This window comes from Xiphophorus couchianus, chromosome 19 (genome assembly GCF_001444195.1).
Source record: "Xiphophorus couchianus chromosome 19, X_couchianus-1.0, whole genome shotgun sequence".
Classification (NCBI taxonomy): Eukaryota; Metazoa; Chordata; class Actinopteri; order Cyprinodontiformes; family Poeciliidae; genus Xiphophorus; species Xiphophorus couchianus.
In genome coordinates this window covers 1141107-1164892 of record NC_040246.1, presented here as the reverse complement: position 1 = coordinate 1164892, position 23786 = coordinate 1141107, and the positions used below count along the sequence as shown (strand labels likewise).

Here is a 23786-nt window from a genome sequence, read left to right as displayed (position 1 = left end):
TCTGAAAGCTTAAGAAACACTATGGTGGATCTGGTTCTCTTTCAGTGTTAGAGGCAGATTTTCTTTACAAAAATAGGAAAATTGGATGTTTTTTTTTTTATTTTATTTTTTTGTCCCATAGTTGGGAAATTCTGGTACAAAGAAACAGACAATGAAAGCAGGTAGGTTCACACAAAAATAAGAATATAAAATGACTAAAGATTGAATAACTTCCAACATAAATACTGTGCAGTTTTTACAAAATAGCATAAACTGGGGCAGTTAATTTTAGAAAATTACAAAGTGTCCGGGTGTATTGGAGCAGAAATAGACAACAGACTGTTTACAATAAGTGATAAAAACCCTGTGCAGGTGCAGGTTAGCGGCAGAAATGCTATTTAAATTATCTATCAGTTATTCTCACAATTAATCGACTAATCGGATAAAAAAACAATCGCCACATTCTACAGATTTTATCTAACCACGTAAGCAGTATTAAAAATACACAAAAATGCAAATAAACAAACAAATGAATTTGTTTTTAAATAAAATAAATATTTTATCGCCTAAAATGTGTCGCAACGGACAAATCTGCAGCTAAGTCAGTTCTATTGACTATTTTTTCAATTAAACACTTAATAATTGGAGAGCAAGAGGCAATTAATACAAGTTTCTTTTCTTTTCAGAATTTGAACCAGCTAGAGCTAAAATTAGGCTTCTAATTGAGTTTTGAACATTTTTACACACAAAGAAGAGTTTTTCATCTTAAATGCAAAATGTCTGTTTTTATTCAGTTTCATCCTGTGTTGCTCTGACAGTGTTGCTTTTTCAGAAAATGGCATATATTTTAGAGTCTGTATTCTCCAGTTAACGAATATTCATTACTAAATCAGTTAACTAATGATTCAGTAATTGTTTTAGCACTATTAAAAATGATCCTGTGCAAATACCAGCAAGGCTATAAACACTTTTTGAGTTGGTTGAAAGCAGGAATGGCTCTAGTGTCTAACGGCTGCTGGGAGGAGAGGAAGGATCTCCGATATCGCTCGTTTGTGCACTTAGGATGCAGCAGTCTGTCACTGAAAGAGGCAAAAATGAGTGGAGCCAGAAAGAAATGACAAAATCAGAACCAGAGAAAGATCAAAAAGTTTTAACAGAAGTTCATCACGCTTTCCGTCGCCGTTGAAGGCCGTAAACCACAACTGTTGTGCTAATAGCGTGAGGCTGTCCCAGCTTAGGCCTGACCTAGAATCAGCATAGATCTATAATTCCCTCCTAGATCCACGTTTGTAACCACGGCACTCGTCTGAATGAAGCTCCCCAGTCAGACGTGATCTCTTCTTTTTGCTGGGTGTGAGCAGCTCATCACGCGCAGATAGGAAAAGATGAATGCCTTTCTAATTACCGCGGCTACGAGCTTTTAGCTGTGTTAGCTGGGACACTTGGCTCAGAACTAGAAACGGAGACTAACCTTAGAACAAAATATGTGATTATGATTGTCCATCAAACTATCGATGTCATGCAAAAATCTTTGTGATGAATTTTTTTTCAAGGCGGTAACGTGGAATTACTTTGTTGCTGCACCGCCGTGGCCTGCATGCGTCCGTCTTAGAGATGCATTAATGTGTCTGGCAGTCGGCCCAGTCTTATTCTCAAGCGTCTTGTAAATTTAACTCGAGTTCTTCTGTCTCTTGTCTTTCACTTCAGGTTTGCTTTTCCCAAGCTGTTGGAACAGTGCAGTCAAGGTTAGTCCCGCTGTGTTCACAGCGGTAAAAATACTCCATCAAACACCTTCTTTAAATTTGCTACAATGTTTGTTTTTTTTTTTTTCTCTCCCCCTCACTAGTCACCAAAAGGAATGCAAACATCACTTTAGATTTAGATTTTTTTTTAAAAAGAACAAAGCAGTAAAATCAAACCTAGTGTAAAAATAAGGTGTTTTTTGTATTTTTCGGGAATAAAATCCGTATTCTTCTTGAGTTCCGCAGTTTTTTGTTGTTTTTTTTTTTTTTTTACTTTCCACTGTGCTGTGTTTGTATTGCCAGGTATTGTGAGTACAGTGGTGTTCACGGGGCTGACAGCAGAGCAGAAGCACCCTCTCATGCAGCATGTTCAGCAGTTGGTACGCTCCGCTAACCCCACCGCTGCCTTCATACCGGCGGAGAGAGGAGCTGTCACCAGGTAGGCGCCCACAGAATCGTGATCAATGCTGCAAACAGTCGTTTGACTTCTTTTATCTTCGCCTAAAATATTCCATCCAGCTTTGTGACGTCTATTTTTAAATCCGGCGGGGTCAGAGCGCTGCTCATTTGGCACCGAAATATGCTTTTTAATCAGTTTCTAGCTTAGTTTAGATGCATGGAGCCTTGCGGAAGCTTTTCTTGTTTCACGTTTTGTCGCATTACCATTACAAGCTGGAATAGGTTTTATCAGGATTTTCTGTTATAGAAAACCTGTGGGTCTTCAGTCCCTCCTTTGTGGCTCCTAATAACTTTAAAGAAATTGGCAATTAAAAAAAAAATAGTAAAGGTGACAAAAAGCCTGTGCAGATTTTGCTGGCATTAGAAATTATCGCGATGAATAATAATATTGATGTTTTGAAGCCATTTCCAAGTAATATAACGATAATGGCACAATAATGCAAGAGCACACTCTTAAAGATCAATCAACTTCTAATAAGTTTCTAACAAACATTTAACACAGGAATTGGAAGACATTTTAAATATCCAAAATAAATAAGCAGCCAAAACAACAAATCTAATTAATTATGACTTACTTCGAAAAATTGTCCGTCAAAAAAAAGGTCGAGTTGAAACTTTAGTCATGCAGTCTTTGTTTCTCGTCTTTCTACGAAACAGTCATGCAAATGAAAATGATCCACCTCGTCTTAATTTATTGTGGGATTATTTGCTTTGTTGCTTCTTGCGATGGGCTTGCTGCTAGCTTTAGCAGCTTTTCCAAGACTTCGATGCAATCCATCCACAGCATTTCCATGAAGAATCACACTAAAAATGGAAGCCAGTTTTCTTTTTGATTAGTTTCTTTTTGTCTTTTACTTACAAACTATGTTCCATTATTTTTTTTAAATGTTGAAACCTAAAAATTAAATAAAATAAAAAACATGTTAACTATAGCACATATAGGAAAAAATAAGCACATTTGTTTCACATAACGTTTGTTACTATATTGCGATAGACACGTGATCAATATCAATAGATAATTTGTGTGATAGAATATTCAATATTGTCCCCTTTCTGAAGGAGTGGCTTAAGTCATTTCTTGCCAAAACTGACCTTTTCCTTAAATCACATTTTGAAAAAAAAAATGGGTTGATTTTATTTATTTATTTATTTTTTTGCCAAAATCAAATGCTAAATTTTATTTTAGGAAGGTGACTATGTATAGAAAATTCACTGATCTCTGGTCCAAAATCGCACAGCATTCTGGGAAATGTAGGTAGAGGAAAGACTTTAGCTGCTCATCTTCTCAAGGCTAGCTAAGCAAAATTGGTGGCATCAACTACCTCACTCACTTTTTGGTTGCCTAGCAACAACCTGTTGAGTAACTTGTACAGCATCAGTGTCAGTTTCTGCTACTTTGCCCCATAACAGTTTAAAAATAAATAATGGTGGGAAGTGAAAACTTTGGATAAAAGAGAGACCACCAGTTTGAGAGGATTTCACATGTTTAACAAACAAAATCAGCAATTACCGACATCGCCTGATATGAAATATTGTGAAATGTTTTTCAGCCCTACACCTGTGATATACCAGCATACAATTGACAGTCATTTAGAAAGAAATGCACGTCACCCTATTCAGATTTTTTAAATTTGTTTGCAAAAGGATTTTGAGATACGTTTATCATTTTCTCTCCAATCATGCACAATTTTGTGTTTATCTGTCACCTAAAATCCTTGTTCAACACATTGTAGTTTGTAGCATGACAGCCTTAAAAGTCCAAGCGGCACAAATATCTCTGCGACTCCCGTTTATTGATTTATTTTTTTATGCATTGCTGCCACGATTTGTGCCGTAATTGTGTGAAGGAAGTGTGAAGCGGCTGATCCGTATCGTTTCCTCCTCAATCAGGGACGAAGATGTGAGCCTGATACTGTCTGAGAGCAGCTTCGGCGAGCCGCAGATGCTGAGAGCGCGCTACGTCCTCTACCCCGGATGGTAAGACCGCTCGCGTCGCCACGCTGTCGGTTTAATTGCTGCTCGTCAGCGGCGGCGGGGGCTGCCGTCCGCTGATTGCTGGAAAAGGCCCTCAGGGCGTCTCATGTTCTCTCACCAGCAGCCTGTCGGCTGCACGGCAACAGGCAGTTGGCTGTTCGGTTGCCATGTACACACAGAGGGCGGGGGGGAGGAGGGAGGGCTGTTGGGGGGTCTCTTTCTTTGGAATAGGGCCAGTCAGCCTTCATGCCTCAGTGGTCAGCCTAATATGAACCTCTGCTAAATCCTCCCGTCAGATCACACACACACTATCTGGCCGGAGCCTTTTAATGTGCTTATCTGCAGGCAGTAATTTGTGTAATTTGGTCGTGTTGGTGCACGCGAGGGATGAGTCACGCCGCTCCAGAGCTCGTAAAAGTCACACGGGAAACTTTTTTTGTTGTTTTTTTTTCGTGGCCGACACACGAGAAATGGAGGACGGAGCTGCTGCAGCTTAGCCCGCAGACGACCACGCCGCTCCGGCCTTCAATTTCTCACCGTTTGTGTGATGTGCACATGCTGTCGTGCGTTCCAGGTGCAAAGGACGCTTCTTCTCTGGCTCGGGGACTGTGAGCGTCGCCCAGCAGCCTGTGGCTTTCAGCCGACCCCTAGAGAGGCCTCTGTTTGTCGTCCGCTGTAAAGGTGAGATGGAAAAAAAAAAAAAGCCCTCTCTCCTACCACCCCCTAACCCCCTCCCTCCTTTTTACATTCTTACATGTGACAGAAGTTCCAGATATGAGCTGGCAGGGCTTTGTTATTACATAAGCTGCCTTTTCCTCCATGTATGGAAGCACCTGAGATGGCAGTGCAATCTGAGGCTTTGTTGTAAAAATTGTTTTTATTGCTGCAGTATGCTTGCCAGTTTTATAGGAAATTGTTCATTTATATTTTTAGGTGTCACTTCTGATGAAATGCTTGTCTTGTTTGTTCTGCAGCAATCAAGTCGTCATTAAAGTCGAATCCATTCAGAGGAAATGTTTACAACATTTGGGGGAAAGTCACATTTTCAGGTGGGCGTTTTACATTTTGTTATAAACAGTTGGTATTATTAAACGTATTGCATATTTTGCTAACTTGGAACAGATCCAGAACAGATTCTGGATCCTGAAAACCTTGCTCAATAGAGACGTTGCTTCTTTTCTTGATATAATTTTACTTTTCCACTTTTGATAGCTATTGCCAGAGCTACCAAGACTGGTAGAGACTGGTTTGACTCATATTAGGGCTGTCAATCAATTAAATATGAACTCAAATCATCTCTAAAACCTGCAGACTCGGCTGGATTGATGGATGTGCGCTTCAATGCGGTTAGCGGGAGCCTGACCATCATCCCGGACAAGACCCCACTCCACAAAGAGACCAGCCCCTCCTGCTACCTGACCTTCGACGGGGTTGGTCTCATCCAGGACGAGCTGAAGGCCTGGTTGAGACTCTGTACCAAACAGGTCAGTTACGACTGCCTAGATACAGCCTAAGGTTGAGGGGAAAAAAAGAGAGTGAAAGCTATTTTTTTTGTTTTTCTTTGATGTTTATAGAAGCAGGCCAAGAAAACAAAGAAGACTCCAAACACCCTGTCGACACAAGAAATCCAGAGCATACACGTGAGTGTATTGTTGAGCTTTTTGCGGTTCCCAGCCTTTTGTCCTTGACCACTTGAATCAAAACGCTCCACCCACCTTCCTGCTCCCAGATAATCACCAGACTGTTTTTTTACACTCCTGTTTTAGAACAATTACATTATTGCTTTCATGAAAATAGGGAGAGACCAGAGGGGAAACAAAAGCCCAGATGTGATGTTTGTGACAGAAAATTACAGGTCACTGTGCTGCTTAAAGCTCTCCAACGGTCAGTTTTTGGTCTGGTTGGTATGGGTATTACAGTTCAGCTGTCCTGGTGTTGCGATTCTCTGACAGCTAGATGCTTTATTGTGTTGTGCTCTTCTTGAAACTTGAATCATTTTGGTGGAAAAAAACCCCAAAACCTAAGCAATACTTCTTTTTGATTCAGCTGATTCATACTGGTTCTTTTGGAGCTTCTTGTTAATTTTTTTAAAGCTTTGCTCTTTTACAATTCTATCACTCAATTCAATTATTTATATTATTCCTGCCTTTTATGTTTCAGTCTAATAAAGCAAAATTAATGGGTTAACTTCTTCATATTTGGTCACAATACCACCGCAAACTTCCTGTAAGTTGCTGGCATATGGTCGGGCCGAACTGCAGAAATGAGTTCTCATTGACACAGTTGCCTGATGGAAATCGCCATGGCAAACATACAACAAAAAAATCCAGAATCAAAAAACTAGATAGAATAACATAGTTATCCACACATGTTACCCCCAAATATTTTTTTTTCCTATAATTATTTTTCTTTGAAAATCCATTATGGAACTCACGGAATGATACAAGCATGGACTTAGAGCGTGTACGCCGTTATGGGTTTAAAAAAAAAAAAGAAATTATAAGAAAAAGTTGCATAATGACAATCGCCATGGCGAACATACAAAAAAAAATCCCTCCCACCCCACAAAAATAAAACTAGATACAATAACATAGTTATCCACATATGTAACCCTCAAATATTTAGTTTTTCTTCAAATTTTTATTTGAAAACCCATAACGGAAGGCACGCTCATAAGTCCAGGCTTGTATTATTCATTATTCCGTAATCTAATTCCGACAACAGAAAACGCTTCTTGTTTTGTAAATTTAAAAACATGTCACCCATCGCATTTGAATTCAAACAGCGCTAAGAATCTTTGCACCTCATCAGGCAGGAAATTAAATTTAGCTCTAAACATGTACTGAAGTAAATTCTAAAATTGTTATGACAGCTGATCTGCATGTTCATAGTAATCAGTCGTATTAATGACACATATGGCTTGTTTGGTTTTAAAAGTTGTTTCATATTATATTGTGTTTTTGTTTCATAGTTGGCTTTATTTCAGGTGTGTAACATCGGTGTATATTTTTAAATTTTTTTAAAAAAATGTATGGTGTTTCGTCAGGTGGCCCGACACTTGGATCCACTGCCACCAGGTTATTTCTATAATGGCTATCAATACGTCGACATCTTCGGAGAAAAAAGGAGCTTCCATCCCAGTATCCTTTGTAATGGGCGCCTTCACTCGGCAGCTTATTCCCTGTTGATCCTAATATGTCACTCAGGCTTAGTAACCACGAGCAGACACCCTAAATAAAAACACAGCGTCAGCCTGACCTAGTGTTATTACAGTCTGGTAAATGTAAGTCAGTTGAGATGGAGCAAGAAGAGCTGAGAACAACAACTCATAATTCACTCCACAGATGGAAACCCTTCTCTATTTATTGATTTTTTTTTTTTCCTTACATTTCTGTTTCTGCAGACATGGAAGAGTTCATTAAAGAATACATCTCTGAGGCCAACGAAGAGATCGAGCAGTTCAACCGTCAGCTGGAGCTGCAAGAGGAGCCTGACTTGTTTGGCCCATGATAGAGTCTGTGTTTGATTGTGTCGCCTGTTGATGGGTGGGGCAGGGCAGACACACAGCACCAGTTAAATAGTTTTCAATGAGTAATCCCAGTCAGAAGGTGCCGCTTCCTCGGATTCTTTCCACTTGTCTGCTAACATCGTCATTTTCTTTCTTTTTTTCTTCGAATGGCCTCCAGTCCGTCATGTGAGGCAGCAACCGCCTGCCTCGCACCAAGCTCTGAACGACACAGCAAGTTGTTGCCATTCGAATCGAAATACAGATGGATCCGAAACCAAAACACGGCCTTAAAGTCGACACGATTACGGCACAAAACCTGCGAGCTATGGCACTTTCACAACCGAAGGGGGATTTTCAATCACACACTCTCACAGCTTGAGCATTTCTGTTTGTCACAGTCGGCGAATTAATGCGTCTATTTCTGGGTTGGCTTGAATAGCCGTATGATCCTGGTAGGCTCCCTGGTGGGGTTTCTCAAGAATCGCTCCTCCTCTGTTGTCACCCAATCCGCCGTCCACCTGTTAGCTTGTTCGCGAGCCACGCTGGAGCAGAGGGAGCGTTTGGTCGCCGAGTGGTAAACATTAGAAAGCCCGACGGCTCAACGCCGCTGTTTGTCACGTCTCCACAAGCCATCCCCGGCTTTATTAAAAAAAAAACAACAAAAAAAAACAAACACCCCTCCAGGAGATTCTAATTGTACAGTACTATAAGTTAATTAAGAGCCTAAAACGAGGTTTAGTCATTTTATGCCAGCTGTAAGCTGTCAAAAACATATGGAGTCACACAGATGACATTTCCAATTGACATATTTACTTTGTAAACACCTCAGCCAGTTTATTAAAGCGTTCTTTCAAATAGGAGAGAGAGATCATTGGTGCTTTTTCAGAATTCTTCTTAAGGCTGCAGTATGTAACTTTTAAAAACATAATGTTTTTTTTTAGTTTTTTTTTACATATTTGTTAAGCCTGTCAGTATGTCATGACAGTACAAAATGAGACAGAAAAACCTGAGCTCCTCTGCCTTCTTCCTGTGGTTCTTCTGCCATCTGCAGAAATAAACTGCTCTAGGTTAGAAGCAACCAATCGAAGCAGGAAGGAGGGGCTCAGCGCAGTCAATCATGTTTGTGTACTAATGGTGGAAAAACAACTAAACTTTACAGGAAAACGGTTTCTATTTTGCTAGAATTCGTGGCAGGTTGAGTTGTGGGGGTACTAGCTGTGGCATAGCAAAGAGCAAGGGAGAAAGTGTGAGCAGCGCATTCACAAGGGTGATTGACAGCGGTAAGACCCTGCTCCTGGTTTTGACTGGTTGTTTTTGACCAAGCAGTTTATTTCAGCAGATGGCAGTAGGACCACAGGGTGAAGACAGAGGAGCTTGAATTCCCCCCCCACACCCCCCGCAGATTTTCTGTCTTATGTTATCCTGTCATGGTGACTGTTTTCACAAATATGTGAACAAATATATACTATTTCTAAAAAGAAAATACTGCAAAAATTGTCTTCACATTACATTGGTGTCAACATATTTGGGCAAAACCTTGATTTATATTCATGAATGGTTAGTGTTAGATACGCATTAGTGGAGCACATAGTTAAAGGCTTAGTCACAAAGATTTGGACTTGATGTCCTTTTTAAGTGAGTTGCTTTGCTGCTGTTTGCTCTGTGATTGAATACCACGTTGATGTTACATCCATGTCTTTGAAATTGAAGAATTTCCAAACCTGTGTTTTGCTGGTCCTGCACAGGTTTTGGACTTCTACAACTTTTGAGAAAATGGACATAATGAGCGCAGATTTCACTCGTAAACATGTGCTGGTATTTGTGTGGCCGCATAGTAACATAGTGTAGACACTCTTGAATGATAAACTCTAAAACTCGATTTCCAGACCCATTTTTAAATATGTCGAGTAGGAATCTTCCAAGTGAAGATGCACCATTCAGAAATTCGACTGTTTGTTGTTGATCTCCGGGTTTTGGAAAACTTTGACCTGCTGATACGGCATTAGGCTAACAGCAATTTCTCTTTAACCGCGATGATATGAGATGGTGGAACAATATAAAAAAGCTGTTACTGCTAGCCTTCCTCACATAAGCAGACTTCATAAATATATCAAGACCAACACAAAATAATGATTGCGTTGACATTTTGACCTTGGTTATTTTGGCGATTAGTGTGAATTACATGGCTGACATTGTGAAAACAGCAAGCGCGTGTTGAGTCCTTCGGATTCTGACATTTTTATCGATAAGTCTATCAATATTTGAACAGTTTTAAAGCACAAAAGTTCTTTGTTGTTCTGTTCAGCCTTCCCGTTATCTGTTGAGCCTTTTGCTCTCTCACAGACTGAACAAACAACCCAAATGTTAGCAAGCTGTAAGAAATACAGTCCATTTAAACTAACTTTTTTTTTTTTTTTTACATTAATTTGACTTTAAGACTTCACAGTTAGTGAAAATAGGTAACTTTAACCCTTCTCCACTCAGTAACAGCATCCACTCTGAGCAGTACTAACAGTACATCTATCACTAACTGGGAAAAGATTCTTGAGTCTAACAGATCACGATCAACTACCGATTTCTCGGTGCATCTCTGCTTCCGATAGCATCGGAAGATTTAAAGGCATACATTCAAAATGGGGTTAGCAATGTAATAAGCAGACTGCACCTTTTAGTCAGGTGGATAATAAAAGCAGCCTCGGGACGTCAAGTTGGATTAAATTACGTCTTCCACTGTGAAGTGGTATCATTTGGTGAAGCTTTCGTACAAATGTGTATGTAAACCTGTCAACTGAGCAAAACGTTATTAATATCGCAAGCTAAAAGTCAACGTGACCCTGCTGGCCCCATGATTTCTCTCCTTAAAGTGCACTCTGGTCTGTAGAAGCCATGTCCTTGTGTCAAGTTATGTAGACTACAGAAAAGCAGCTAAACGTCACCATTATCTACCAGAAATTCACATGGAGAGGAGCTCGTTTCATATTTCTTCTCTTAACTATCCTCTACTTGATAAAAGTGCAATTCTTCAGTGTGTTTTTATATGTCCTCCTCAGACGCCTCTTTAAGGACGAAGATGAAACGAATGAGCTGCTGAATTCTCCAGCTCCCTTCGGCTGGTTTTCTGTTCTTTGCTGCCGCCACTGCTCGCGTGGCAAAATCGAGGGCTTTGTTGCAATTAAATACCACTGGGGGGAAAAAAAACAAAACAAAACAAAAAGTATTACCTCAGCTCACAACGGATGGGACAAAATTCCAACAGATTACGGAGCTATATCAGAAATGGTACAGGATTATGTAGAACCTTAATCCTTTGGTGACAAAAGGATAACTTGCGTTTCAGCTGGATCCCCGCTTGAACGTTTCAACGGTGCACTCTGTGAGGCTGTCTATTTTGAGCAACAGTTGTCATAGTTGTGAGCTTATGTAATACTGCAGAGAGTTACCTTGATTGACAGCGAGGTGGTTGGGAGGCAGATGCATGGGAAGCCATTGGCAGACCTTTGAACCCGGCTGTGGATCAAACGGCAGGGAGCCCGAGACCCCAGTCAGTCCTTAAAGAGACGGGGGTTCTGCTACACGTTAGTGATATTTAAACAACATTTCCACTAACGGATATATAGACTCATTTATACATGAGTACTATCACAACTCTTGTGTGTAGATTTGCATGTCGAGATGTCATTTGAATATTACAATACATATATTCAGATTTTGTTGTTTTTTTTTGGTTTTTTTAAATACCTTTCACCAAACCGGTACAATGAAGCAAAAAAAAAAAAAATCATGTTTATTTTACATATCTGCGAAGAATTTGAATTTACCTCAAAGCAACAAATAGTATTTTTGTAAGACTGTGAATTGAACAAAAAGGTTTCCTCGCGCACAAGCTCCAGCAAAAGTAAAGGCAGACGCAAATCTTTTGTAGAAAAGCGCGCGCGCGCACAAAAACAGAAAAAAAGAGAAACTGACGAGAATCTGATCAGTTGTGAGACGTCAGGTTTCTCTGATCCAGCGGTGCCTTGGCTACAGCTAAGAAAAGCAGAGATTAAAGCTGCTTTCAGAGCTTCATCCTTCTCCCCGTGACGGGGAAAGGAGGCGCTGTCAGGCAAGAATCTGTCCTTCAACAGTGTTGGTGAAAGGAATCCATGGAGTCGCTCTTTAAAGCGGTGTGTTTTATTTACAAAGCCGGAGGGCGAAAGTGGGCGAAGTCACACAGCGAGGCTGCTGGCAGGCTCGGGGTAAAAATCAGGTGTTCTTTTCGAACTTGCGAAAATCTCCAGCAAAAGAAATAAAGACAATTAAAAAATCGGGTGATCCCTGTTTATTGAGAATTGGGAGCCCAACTGAGCCCTTCACAAGCCTCCAACCGGTGACTGCTTCACAGCTCTTCGGCTAACTGAGCGCTCCTTTGTTTTTGTCGTGTGTGTTGTAGCTGAAGTTATAGGACGAAAACGAAGTTTGGTGTCAATTGGTTCTATAAGGTGGGGAGGAATTGCGATCTCCTTGTAACTACAGTTTGAGAAAATGTTTTTAAAATTTATTTTCTACTTTTAAAGATTGGCTTTAGAGGGATAGTTAAGATTTTTAAGTGAGATCTGAGAAGTTATCAGTGTTAGCTTCCTTAGCTAAACGGATGGCAGGATAATAGCTAATCTGAAGGACTCCTGTTTTAGCTCATTTTGGCAACTCAAACTGACTTTACATGTGAAATATAACACTACCTAATATTAACCTCCTACTTTTTCACAAGAGGCCATTATTTAATTGATCCAGGTTTCTCAGGTCGACAACATTGATGTTATTAAGCTAATGTAGCAATCTGCCCAATTGTCTCCCAAACTATATATATAAATATATATATATAAAACTAGTATCTGATTTAAAACCTTACATAGGCTCTAAATTAAATGGCTGTCTCATTGTCTGTAAGGACTCTGAATTGCATTTGGTCCTCTGGCTTATAATGAAAAAAATTCTAATGAGCTGACCAAACTTGAACTATATTATCCTACACTCAAGTATTTAAAACAATTTGATTCATTAATGTTTTTTCAATTTGTGACAAAACCTAAGATTATTTTTGGCATTAGAACTAACGTAAACTAAGTATGAAAACTTATATAAAATTTGTCAAATTTAGGTTGTGTTCTATACTGATTGCATGTCTTTTAAATTACACTTTTGAATGTGCCCACATTTTTTGCCATTTCTTAATTTATCATTTCAAACAGAAATAGTTTTCTGGGGGAAGGAATTGGTCAAATCTCACCTCCCGGGGCACCATTAATGCCACAACCGCCTCTATAACTGAAAGTAACTTTATGAAACATCACTACAGAAAATCTGAACTATCCCTTTAAAACTCTACAGCAGCTTGGCATGTGCCCACTTGTTCACAAGATGGATATTTTTATGGTATTTTTGCGCATTTTGGGAAAAGGCAGCTTGAAAATGGATTTTTACCTCCCAGAATATTTTAGTAGCCTAAAGGGAACATTGATGCTAATTGTTTAGACTGTTCTGTCCTGGTAAGGTTAAAAGAAAATCACAGGCTTCACGTCCTTACAGTCCTCCCAGGAAATGAAAGGACTTTACTCAGGTGTAATGTGATTAACTTACCTAAGATTCCATATTTGTACGACCAAACTTGAGTGCTACCGAGGCGTACGGAGGTGAAATTGTGCTTGGAATATTTGATGTGTAGCCACACACAGACTGGTTGCAAAAAAAACCCCCAAAACATGCTGTTATAGATTTTAAGGAACAGTCATGATGGAAGTCAGCGGTTATTTGATGTCATGACGGCGGGATTATATCTATATTTAAAATAAAGGGCTAATTTCTTTTTCAACTTTTACAAGCTGCTAAGACTAAAAAAAACAAACAATTTCTTGTTCTCTATTGTGATGAGAAGCAAAGTAACTTTTAAAAGTGCCAAACTGACTTCCAGATTTTGTTCGAAGGGTTCGCGAGGAAAGTGAGCTAAAGCGACTTGCGTTTGCACAAAACTACTGTAACTTCAGTTTTTTCTCCTGTGACTGATGCTTTTCTAAATTAACTGTTGTATTTATTGCACCACATAACTAATAAAGATATTTATATGCCGGAAGGTCTTCTCTTATCCCTCATCGCTGCATGTGGTGGACTGAATTTGAAAGCCTACAGGTTGTTCCCAGTGGCAGCAGCGCTCCCAGCCAGTTCAGCACGGCTGTGGATTTGTCACCTGGTGAGAGAACATGAGTCCTTCCTGCTTTGAAAGCTTATATCTGCGCCATCTGTGGCAGAGAGGGATTGGGAAAGTTGGGTTAAACAGATCAGCAGTGTACGTAAGAGCTTTTATGTGTGTGTTTTCGTAACATTTTTTTTTTTTTTTTAAGTGAAAGCAGCAGCCCAAATTCTGCTGAGAGAAATTGAGGATGGTGCCCTACATATCCTTCAATTTCCTAATGCTTCGTGAGCCCTGCGTTTGTGTGTGTGTGTGTGAAAAAGGAAGACGGGGCCCTTTGCGTGTCCTTGCATTGTTGCCAGGCAGATCCAGTCCTCCACATGTCTGACCTCTGACATCAGCGTTTCCTCGCCCCTCTCCTGCCACCACTGTGCCTCCAGTTACTCCCCAGCGGCTAAGGGCAAGACTACCCACCCTTTACACTTTAACCCACTTAAAACACTCGCCATATCTCCACCGTCCCCCTCTTTCTCCTGCCCTCCCCTCTATTGTTGTATTTTTACCGAGCCGCTGAGCTGAGGCTATTTGTGGGCTATTATATGACAGCAACATGTAAACACTCATCACTTCCACTGGCGTCTGCCAAAGCCTGCTGAGTGAGCCCAGGTCATTACAACAATGGCTCAGTGTGCTGGATTTATTCACTTTCACACAGATGGAGGCGATGTTTTTTTTTTTTTCTTTTTTTAATCTATATGTGCTTCTTAATATTTTCTTCCTTCTGATCTGACAGGATTTATTCTGTCAGGGCAAACCATTTGTACTTTTAACCTTTTGTCCAAATCTACTTTTAAGACTAATTTTGGAGTGCCACAAGTTTCAGTCCTGGGCCCAATTTCATTTTCAGTTTTTATTTTTATTTTTATTTTTTTTTTAAACTTTCCTTTCACTTTTAATTTTCTGGAAAATGTATGAGTTCTTTCTTGCACATTTTCGACTTTTCAACCTCAGAAATTTCCTCGTTTTTTTTTCTCTTAGAATTTTTCTAACTCACCACTTTTCTTTCCATGTACAATGATTCTAATAGCTATACATGTTACTCTAGCTATCATAGTTTAGTCTTGAATGTCAGTATGACTGAAATTAGTCAGGCTCTTCTTCACTTTTACAGTTCCAGTGCATATCAAATCAATATTCATGCTCCTTCCATTTAAGTAGCCTTTCTAAGTTGTGTTGAAGAAAACCATTCAATCGTTGTTGTCACCATGCCCAGAATACAGCAATGAGCTTTTTATTAGAGTACTTAAGCCATCTTTTTCACAACTCCAAACCATTTATAATTCTGCTTCCCAGCTAATAACACAACATAGGGAGCATGTTGATATTACTCCTATTTTCTTTTCTTTATAGTCTCCCAGCAGACAGTAGGATAGTAGATGACAATTATTTTTCTTTCTCGACTACAAAGTTCTAAATGGCCAAGCTAAAACTATTCTAACCTGCCCTCTCTCTTCTCTACTGGTCATTGATTCTCTGAATCGCTGACATTTTCCCTGTACAAACTTCAAATTGGGGAGGCTTTCCTTCTTGGCACCAATGATCTACCATAACGACTTAATTTAACCAAATTTATTTCTCCTTCTGCACAATACTTTACTACTGTGTGTCTGTAGAAAGCACTTTCAACCAATTGTATTTACTGACTTGCTAACTTGTGTTCTGCTGCCACGGACAGAGAGGCATTAGCAGCCTTGAACCTACTAGCTTCAGTTCGTCTATTTCTGGCAGCATGGACGGTGTCTTATCGTGCCGCATGCTCACTGTAGAGTTTATTTACCAAATGTACATGAATATGAAAAGGGAACTCAACATTCTGGCAACAAATCATGCATTAATGCTGAACATTGTCTCACACCTTGTTAATTTAAACTTGAGTTTCCAATGTAGTGTTAGCTCGGTAAGAACATATCAGAGTACACTTCAGGCTTGTCACTTTGTTGGGCTCTGACTCATACCTTCCAAATTGATGTTAACGTAAAGGCTTATTGGGTTTTTCTTTATGGTTTTTTTGGGGGGGAGGGGGGGTTAAGGAATCTAGACCATATATTTTAATACCACAAATGTTATTGGTCAAACTTACACCAAAAACCTTTTTTCTGGTTAAGGAAGCACAGAAAAGAGTTGAGGTGGCGCAGATTGATAAACTAAATACTGCCTCTTTTTAGAGGAGAGCATTTGAAAAAATAATACAATGAAATAATTAAGACATCACATTGAATACTGTGAATACAAATCTGCACAAAACTGTTATTTTCACGATGTATTTTTATTGCATACCTTTTAACAGCAGTTTGGCATTACATACCACACTGACTATACACCAATGCATTTTTGATTGATGTAACTACATCACTTAGCACCATTTTTAAACGTGTACCTTTAGGCAGATTATGACAATGAAATGCATCTGGTCTTTATTCAGTCATAAAGTTAGGTTGATGCCAGATAAATGACATTCATCACCTACTACACTGGTTCAGTACTTTAAAAAATTTTTTTTTACCAAAGGCATGGTCAGTGAGAAGCATATTGGACAGATGAGGGAGAAGTGGAGATAAAACAATAACAAAAAGCATCTTACAGGAAGTACCTCATACTGAAAGTCGAGCACAACAGTAGAGGTCTGTAAGTTTGCATCCTGTGAAGCAGCGGGGCCGTTGCATCTTGTTCTCATTGAATCAACCATGAAAGCTGAATATCACAGGCTTCCTGAGTCAATAGAGCTTATTTGATCTACTGCCGGAGCTTATTTAAAATGGGATCATCTGACAACAACAGTTAGTCAGAACAGAGCAGAAAATCCGCAGCTGATTGGCTCTCAAAGGGGGGAAAAAAAACCAAAACTGGTGTAATGGTCTAATAACAGCCCAGCCCTCAGTCTGACTGAGGTACTCCAGTGGAACTCTAGCAAACTGCACAAAAAATGTTCCCAATAAACTGAAGCAGATTTTAAAAGAACAAAAGGTAAAACATACACACAAGTTATGAGACAGTTAATGTTATTCAGAAGATAAATATTACTGCTAATGGTTCTTCAAGTTTTTATGACCAGCACTAGAACTGTTGGAGAAGTCTTGTATAAATCTAAAGTGAACCTCCATAATAATCTTGAGTCAGTCACTGTCTCGTAGAGCTTCACTGGAACATAGCTCACACACCTATTCACACCTTAAAGTCGGGTCATAATTTCCATTGTGAAGACATTTTTCTCTTCACTCTGAGTTTTGTCAGTCCTTATTAGCATCTTCAGTCTGAAGCTGCTTTACATCAAACATCATCAAAACAGACATCTCACTGGAGTCGCCCAAAGAAGCTGCCAGTTTCAGTTGCTGAAGACTGTTTCCACTGAAAACCTCCCCCTCCCAGACTCTGGTCTTGTTCAGTTTTAGGTCAGTTCGGCTCTCTCCCACCACACTTACCCGGAGGGCTCCAGGGACCCGAACCCTGAAAAGGACCCAGGAGAGCGGCTCCAGCAGGCCTACACGGGGCTCAAACAGCACGCATCCTTTCCCCCAGGCAGAGTAGACACAGGGGAATGGAGGTCTTATCTGAGGAGAGTTGTTCCTTAAAACAAAATCACACATCGGGCTGAAATCTCCTCCGGTGGTGATCCGGGCATAGAGTCCTAGCCGATACACCCCAGCCTCGGGTAGACTGAGGCTCACAGTCACCTTGCGGTCTGTGTAGGTGCAGAACACGTAACGTGAAAGTGGAAAATTTGAGCTTATGTTCTCTTTGCTGAGAACATAGTGAAGGTCAAGGTCCTGCTGGTTGTGGAAGGTGAGGTTACACTTGCCTTGCTGGGTACTCACAATGGCTGAGTTGTGGCTGAATCTTGATAGCCCTGCCTTTGCCGTTCGGGTTCCTGGCCCACATGCTGAGCCCAGATTGGGAGGAAACAACTCTTCTAATCCAACAACCTTCTCTTTGCAGTGCAGTAGGTAATTCGCAGCATTCTGGAACTTATCTTCTGTCTTGTCATAGTCCCGCACAAACAATGAAAGTCGGTAGAAACCATGAAACGGGCACAAGACATAACATGTGAGGGTATCTGGTTGAATCTGAGTTGCCAGGCAGCACCTGGCTACAGCACCTTCCATTTGTGGATGGACAAGTTCACACAACACCGTTAGAGACCGGCAAGTCTTCAACACTAGGTCAAAGGCCCCATCTTCCACTTCGGCAACCTCACTGTTCTGGGAACTGCCTATGACACCCAAGGATCCTGCAAAAGGCTGTAGGCCCCAGGACAGGAAAGGGTTCTCTGGCATGTCCTCAGTGGCCCTTGGGTTTGGACACTCAACAGTGAAGGAGCAAACCCAAACCAGAGGAGTGGTAGTGTTTCCAGATCTTGCAAACAATTTGACATCGTATGTGTCGCTTTCAGGTGGCAGTAGTTGCAACTTCATACACCTGTGAGAGACAGTTAGAAGGCCAAAGGAGGAATTGATTGACTCTTTCTGCTCTAAAGCTCCACAGTGGAGGAGATCTTGATGCTGTGTGATCTCATAGGTGAACGTTGTCAGCTTGGAGAAACCGAGGGATATGGTTGCCTCCCCATCATCTGAGTAAGAAGTCAAAGGAAGATTATGTTTATAGAAGAGTACAGAAGTACATTTAACTATAAAAAATTTCATACATTCAGCGTTAAGTTCTTCTGTAAAATAAAAAAAAAATTAGACCTGTGACTATATGATAGTGAAGAGGACTTATCAGACTGAGCCCCATGGTGAAGAAGGCTGAGGTCTTGAAGACCCTTTGTTCAAATTCCTCAATGGAGATGGGCTTGTCCAAGAGCTGCCATTTCTCCTCATCTGGGAAGTGTGAATCGATGAATTCCTCTGGGTCAGTTAGGAAATAGAAGTCATCAAACCTTGATTAAAAAGGACAAACACTAGTTTGGTCTGGCACTCAACTCCAAGTTCAGTAAGAAAGAAACATATTACAAGCTGGTAAACTTTAGTGATTACTCCTCTGCACTTGCACTGTTTGAAGCTAAACAATGATAGATTAATTTTAGGATCATTTCCTTTCTGCACCTTTTGACAAAGCTTTCATGTTGCATATCTACTCGTCCAGCTCCCCAACAGGCATCCAGGAGGAACCACTCCCCCCCCAGGAGCACAGCGTTCCACAGGTGATCCGACTTCACATTCTTTAAACTATGACCTTGACGGTAACCGATGCCCTTACTGTGGCCTGGCACTTCTTGGCACTCGATGCCCACTTCTCTGTAAACAAAGACCAAGCACAACATGTTTTCACTTGTCTTTTGTTCATTATGACCTAATATCCTTTAATATCCTAATATCCTTGCTGTATACTAAAAAAGTGTTTCAAAATAAATTCTGCTGTGAAATAAAAGCGTACATTTGTCTTGTCCAGAGGATATGAGGAAGTATTCTGCCTTCCGATTTTAGGAGATTCAACAGCACTCAAGTTGAGGAACATTTTAACATCTCTTGACGTCTAAGGACTTGCTTAACATCCACTAGTCTTCATTCAGTCTCCATGGTAACCAATTGTTGACCTGGCTAATGGGTGGTGGTAGTGTTCAACATTTCCATTATAGTTGACTCAGAAAGAACCTTTATCATCATATCTCATAGTAGAACCACCACACTTTCTCATAAATGTATGTTATCTGCCAGGACTGGTGGTACATCCAGCTGGATTCAGGCGCATTGCTATGGAGATGACCATAAACAAAATGGGGTAGCCTATTTCTGTGGCTGCCTTTGACACTCAAGGATCCCGCAAAGGCTGTGAGCCCCAGGACAGGAAAGGTTTCTCTGGCATGTCCTCAGTGGCCCTTGGGTTTGGACACTCAACAGTGTCCAACTCGAGGCTGTAAATAATTCATCCTGTTATCCGTGGCAAGAAGATGAACAGGACAAAAAACAGTAATAAAGCTGTTCTATGGCCTAGCTTCTGGGTCCAAACACACTGCATTCTATGCATTTTCATTTTGACCAGTATTGCCACTGTTCCCTTGAAAAAGTATTCAGACTACTAATTACTGAATAGTCATTTAAAAAGTGACTTGGTTATTTTACTAATAATGTCAAAAGTGATTAAATTAGATTACAAGTTACCTTATCAATCACATCCAGCCCATGTCCCCTTTCCCCTCCTCCCTACTGTCTAAACCTAAAAATGACCACTGGTTTCCAATACTCACTTTATTGAATGGCTAGTTTTAACAGTAATGTTATTAATTTTTCTCTGGACACTTCAAATTTAACTTAAAAAGCATTTCTTGAAGAAAATGTAAAAAAAAATAAAACTAAAGTGTCAAAATTGGCATGTTTTCATTAAGCAAATTTGGTAATTCATAATTTTTGTAATTTCTATTTGCGCAATTAGATCTGCTCAATTGAAACGCACCAGGAGAGAGCATTTAGCACCTCCGCAACGCAATCTGGGCGAATTGTAAAATTAACGTGAATTAATATTAATGTTCAACATGTGACCTGTCCAGATGTAATGCCTCTCTTATCGACATGCAAGAAAATAGCAACTGTATCTTTTTACAAATGAAAAGATAAAAATGCTAAAGAGCAGTGACTTGGATTAGTAGCTTTAATCAAATTATTGGTTTGGAAATAGTAGTGTTTGGATCACTTGTTTCTCAAAAACAACTAACTAAGTAAACATGTTACCCCATGGAGTCGAAGGTTTCCACTCTACACTTTTGACAGACACTCTGACTGTCAATTTAAAAATAGCTACTGTTGTATTTGTGCTTCTTGTTTCAGTGCATTAGCATTTCGGACATCAAGAGTGATTGTGATCACCTGCACATCTCTGTACAAAGACTGGAGTAGCCACAGCAAACCCCGCGGCCGGCAGCTATCACCTCCTCTGGGGAGCTCAGCTTTTCTGTGTGGCCAAGATACCCGCTCACATCGTACTCTGTGAAGAGATTTGACACCCGCTTGTAGAACAGATCACTCGCAAAGTGTTAGTATTTTATAGAATGATGCAGGTTAGGGTTGTGTAGTTCCGCAAACTCACCAATGTTGTTACACAGCCACACCCAGATGGTGCGTAGTTGCTCCAGCTCGTTTCTGCATCCCTGTGTGACACTTTGTACAATTGTCTTCACATCATACACGCGCTTTAGTTTCAGCTGGACAACACACACACACACACACACGTATAAATTAACCATCCAGTTCAGAAAAACTAGTTTCTACGGGCCAATAACGCCAGATCTAATCTAACAACATCAAAAACGTTTTTTGTTGGGTTTTTTTCAAACAGCTGAGAATCATGTATTTTGAATGAAGAAGGTTGCCCTCAGATCTACTTTGCTTGATGCCTTTTTTTCCCTGCAGTAGATGAACTAAATTATTGAATGGCTAGTTTTAAATTGGTAATACTGTTTACGTTTACTGGTGAAAGAGAACGGCCTGGCACTGCTAAGGATAATGAACCGGATAGGACACAAGGGAGGCATTCTTCAAGTGTAACGATACAGTAGGGTGTGTCCTCACCTCTTCTCCGGCCCTGATGACGTGGGAGTCCAGCCTGTGGAAGACCTCTGAGCTCTTGAACAGGTCCTTCCGACGCTTTCTTTTGCCTAGCAGAGCAGCTTTAACTCCCCCTCCTTGTCCCAGTTGTGCTTTCTGGTGCAGGTGTTTCTGTTCGTTTGGCTCCTTCCTCAGTGCACTTTTTTTCACAGCTGTGATGGACTTGGCTGCGCTCTCTGAGGACAGCTGCCGCTTCGCTGCCGGACGTTGATCCTCGCCCTCCACTCTCAGATTTTCTGCCACGCTTTGCCTGGCCACCATGGCATTCTGGGAGGCCTCTGGACCGACACAGGGCCGGGTGGCTACTGTGTCTCCCCCGTCAGGAGGTTTTGTGCTCTCCAGAGCTCGGTCGTCATTGTTCACAAATGCCTGTACAACTGTAACGCGGTTCTCCTCCCCTAACGTTGGGTTCTCTTTAAGTTTATGAACTTCTGGGCTCTTTACCAGTACTGGTACCTTCTGGGTCACCTTGTCTTGAGAAGAACGGCTTACAGAGCAGGCAAATGGAAAGGAGAACTTGTGCAATGACACTTCGGCAGACATTACGATGGGGGCATGGTGTTCTGTGAAGAGAGAAGGGAGGTGGGATTTAAAGCAGGTGCTTGTCCTTGCTGTACGTCAGCTCTGTACCTTTACTTTGGATGTTTCATGCACAACTTTTTGACGAAACCGGACTTGTCTGCTGCTGTGTTTTCAATGCTGGCCATGTGGCAAATCATGCTGCCAGGGGAACCTTTTCCTGTCTCTTTGAAAACTGAATTTTCTATAAACCTGTTCATAGCCAGCTATAAATGATTATATAACTCGAGTGAATAGTTCCTACCAGTAGGAAGTCACTCATTTGATTAGGAGCCATAATCTCTCGTATTTTGTAGTGGTCAACTAGCCCAAATGAGTATCAGAAGTAAAATGAATAGAAATTGGGTGTAATGTAGCCTGGTAAAAACCAGCCCCTTGTTATACAGTATTTGTTTTGTACAGAGTGTCTGGACTCTCAGCTGTTGAGAAAGAATTGCTTCCTGGAGGCGTGGACTCTGTTGAGGTTTGAAACTTTACCCAATCGCTACCGTTTGTCTGTGACGTATGTAGTGCACCAGTTCAACGCTATGAATCTTACCGGAAATTGCCTGCACCGTAAACAACCATCCTCCACTGCAAAGAGAGAACAGCGGAGCAGAACGAGGCGGCTGTTAACGTCAAGTCATTATTTGGATGTGTGGCCAAAACAAACTGAACAACTTTGTTCACTTGCTCTGCTGTCATTGCTAAAACTCCACACAGACTACAATTCCAAAGCACAAAAAAATCACCGTCATTGTTCACAACTACTCTTTCTGTTTGCTGATTGGCCGAGTAAAAATTCTACGGGAAGAATCCAAGTGAAGGGGAGAAAGCCCAGACTGTGGTGTGAATGGAATTGCATGAGAAGACAATGGCCAGGCTAGGTTTAATGCGACGTTTGCAGACTTCCTGACTGGTAATCTTCCATTATTTCTGACAAAGCGAAGCAGCAACACAAATCAACTGATACACAACCGCTCAAGTACATGAGTGTGAAATGGTTTGTTTACGGCAACAAAATGGATGTGAAACATCATTTCTGAGGTATCCCTCCATATAAGACTCTTAATCCTCATAATGCATGCCGCATGCGGAGAGATTATTCCTACAGCACATTCCATTAAAGACAGTGATAAATCTCCAATTAGATAAAGTCTATTCATAACCATAAATGAAACCAAAGATTAGAACCATTAGTCAGTGTCACAGCTCCAGCACAAAGAAGCCTTGTGACACTTCCTGCTAGCCGATGAACATGTTCATTGTGAGATATAAATAAGCCGCATATGGGAACACATTCATCTGGTGAAAAACAACTTATTATTTCAAAGAGAAAGCCATTGGCACAGTGACAGTCCGTCTGCCGTGACCCAGGCTAAAGGCCTGTGCTGGCTAGCATCTGCCCTGCTCAAGTGTCCCTCTGCAGATCATTAAGTGGTGCCGCGGCGGCCAATGGACCGCAGCTAACCCTGACCTCAACATTTCTTGGAGTGCAATAAAAAGTCCCAAACTGTGCATGAACCTTCATGTTGGGGTAAATTGAATTCCAACTAGCAAAAAAAAAAAAAAAGCATGATTGAGTTTATGTCACATTCGTTATGGCAACTCCTCAAAATTCTTATTACACAGAACATCCTTTTTTTGTTGCTACATGCTGTTGAGGCTTCGACTTACCCTTTCTTTTCAGAATGCTTTATGTCTGGTGGATGCCTGCCGGTCTGTCAGCCGATGATGTTTCCACTGTGTGTTCTCACTGGTCCCCAGTCGTTGGTGGGGAGGCTTAAATACTGTACAAGTGGCCTGCC

The 23786-nt window shown here is 40.8% G+C and overlaps 2 protein-coding genes across 2 annotated transcripts in view; one reads left to right on the top strand and one right to left on the bottom strand.

The window, feature by feature from the left end:
- dnaaf9 (dynein axonemal assembly factor 9) overlaps positions 1 to 13764 on the top strand; it is a 31063-nt gene extending 17299 nt beyond the window's left edge. Inside the window, exons 29-37 of the mRNA XM_028001594.1 lie at positions 1687 to 1724; positions 2025 to 2160; positions 4071 to 4157; positions 4729 to 4835; positions 5129 to 5203; positions 5466 to 5638; positions 5729 to 5794; positions 7201 to 7294; positions 7558 to 13764. Of these exons, the coding sequence (XP_027857395.1) occupies positions 1687 to 1724; positions 2025 to 2160; positions 4071 to 4157; positions 4729 to 4835; positions 5129 to 5203; positions 5466 to 5638; positions 5729 to 5794; positions 7201 to 7294; positions 7558 to 7664 (883 nt within the window). The 3' untranslated portion in view covers positions 7665 to 13764. The remainder of the gene's footprint in view (positions 1 to 1686; positions 1725 to 2024; positions 2161 to 4070; positions 4158 to 4728; positions 4836 to 5128; positions 5204 to 5465; positions 5639 to 5728; positions 5795 to 7200; positions 7295 to 7557) is intronic.
- Positions 13765 to 16130: 2366 nt separating this feature from the next.
- On the bottom strand, positions 16131 to 23786 carry ky (kyphoscoliosis peptidase). Its single transcript, XM_028001601.1, has 7 exons — positions 23656 to 23786; positions 21385 to 21983; positions 20903 to 21017; positions 20683 to 20800; positions 18925 to 19116; positions 18568 to 18758; positions 16131 to 18449 (listed from the first exon to the last, which is right to left on the bottom strand). The coding sequence occupies exons 2-7, from the start codon at positions 21961 to 21963 to the stop codon at positions 17113 to 17115; spliced, it is 2532 nt and encodes an 843-aa protein (XP_027857402.1). The 5' UTR covers positions 21964 to 21983; positions 23656 to 23786; the 3' UTR covers positions 16131 to 17112.

Bases quoted from the DNA above. Each gene is read 5' to 3' on its own strand.
- ky (XM_028001601.1), bottom strand. From the start codon at position 21,963: ATGTCTGCCGAAGTGTCATTGCACAAGTTCTCCTTTCCATTTGCCTGC. The intron at 21,018-21,384 runs GTGAGGACACAC...TGTGTTGTCCAG, and splicing joins TCATCAGGGCCGGAGAAGAG to CTGAAACTAAAGCGCGTGTA. The intron at 19,117-20,682 runs GTGATCACAATC...CTTTGTTTACAG, and splicing joins CTTTGTACAGAGATGTGCAG to AGAAGTGGGCATCGAGTGCC.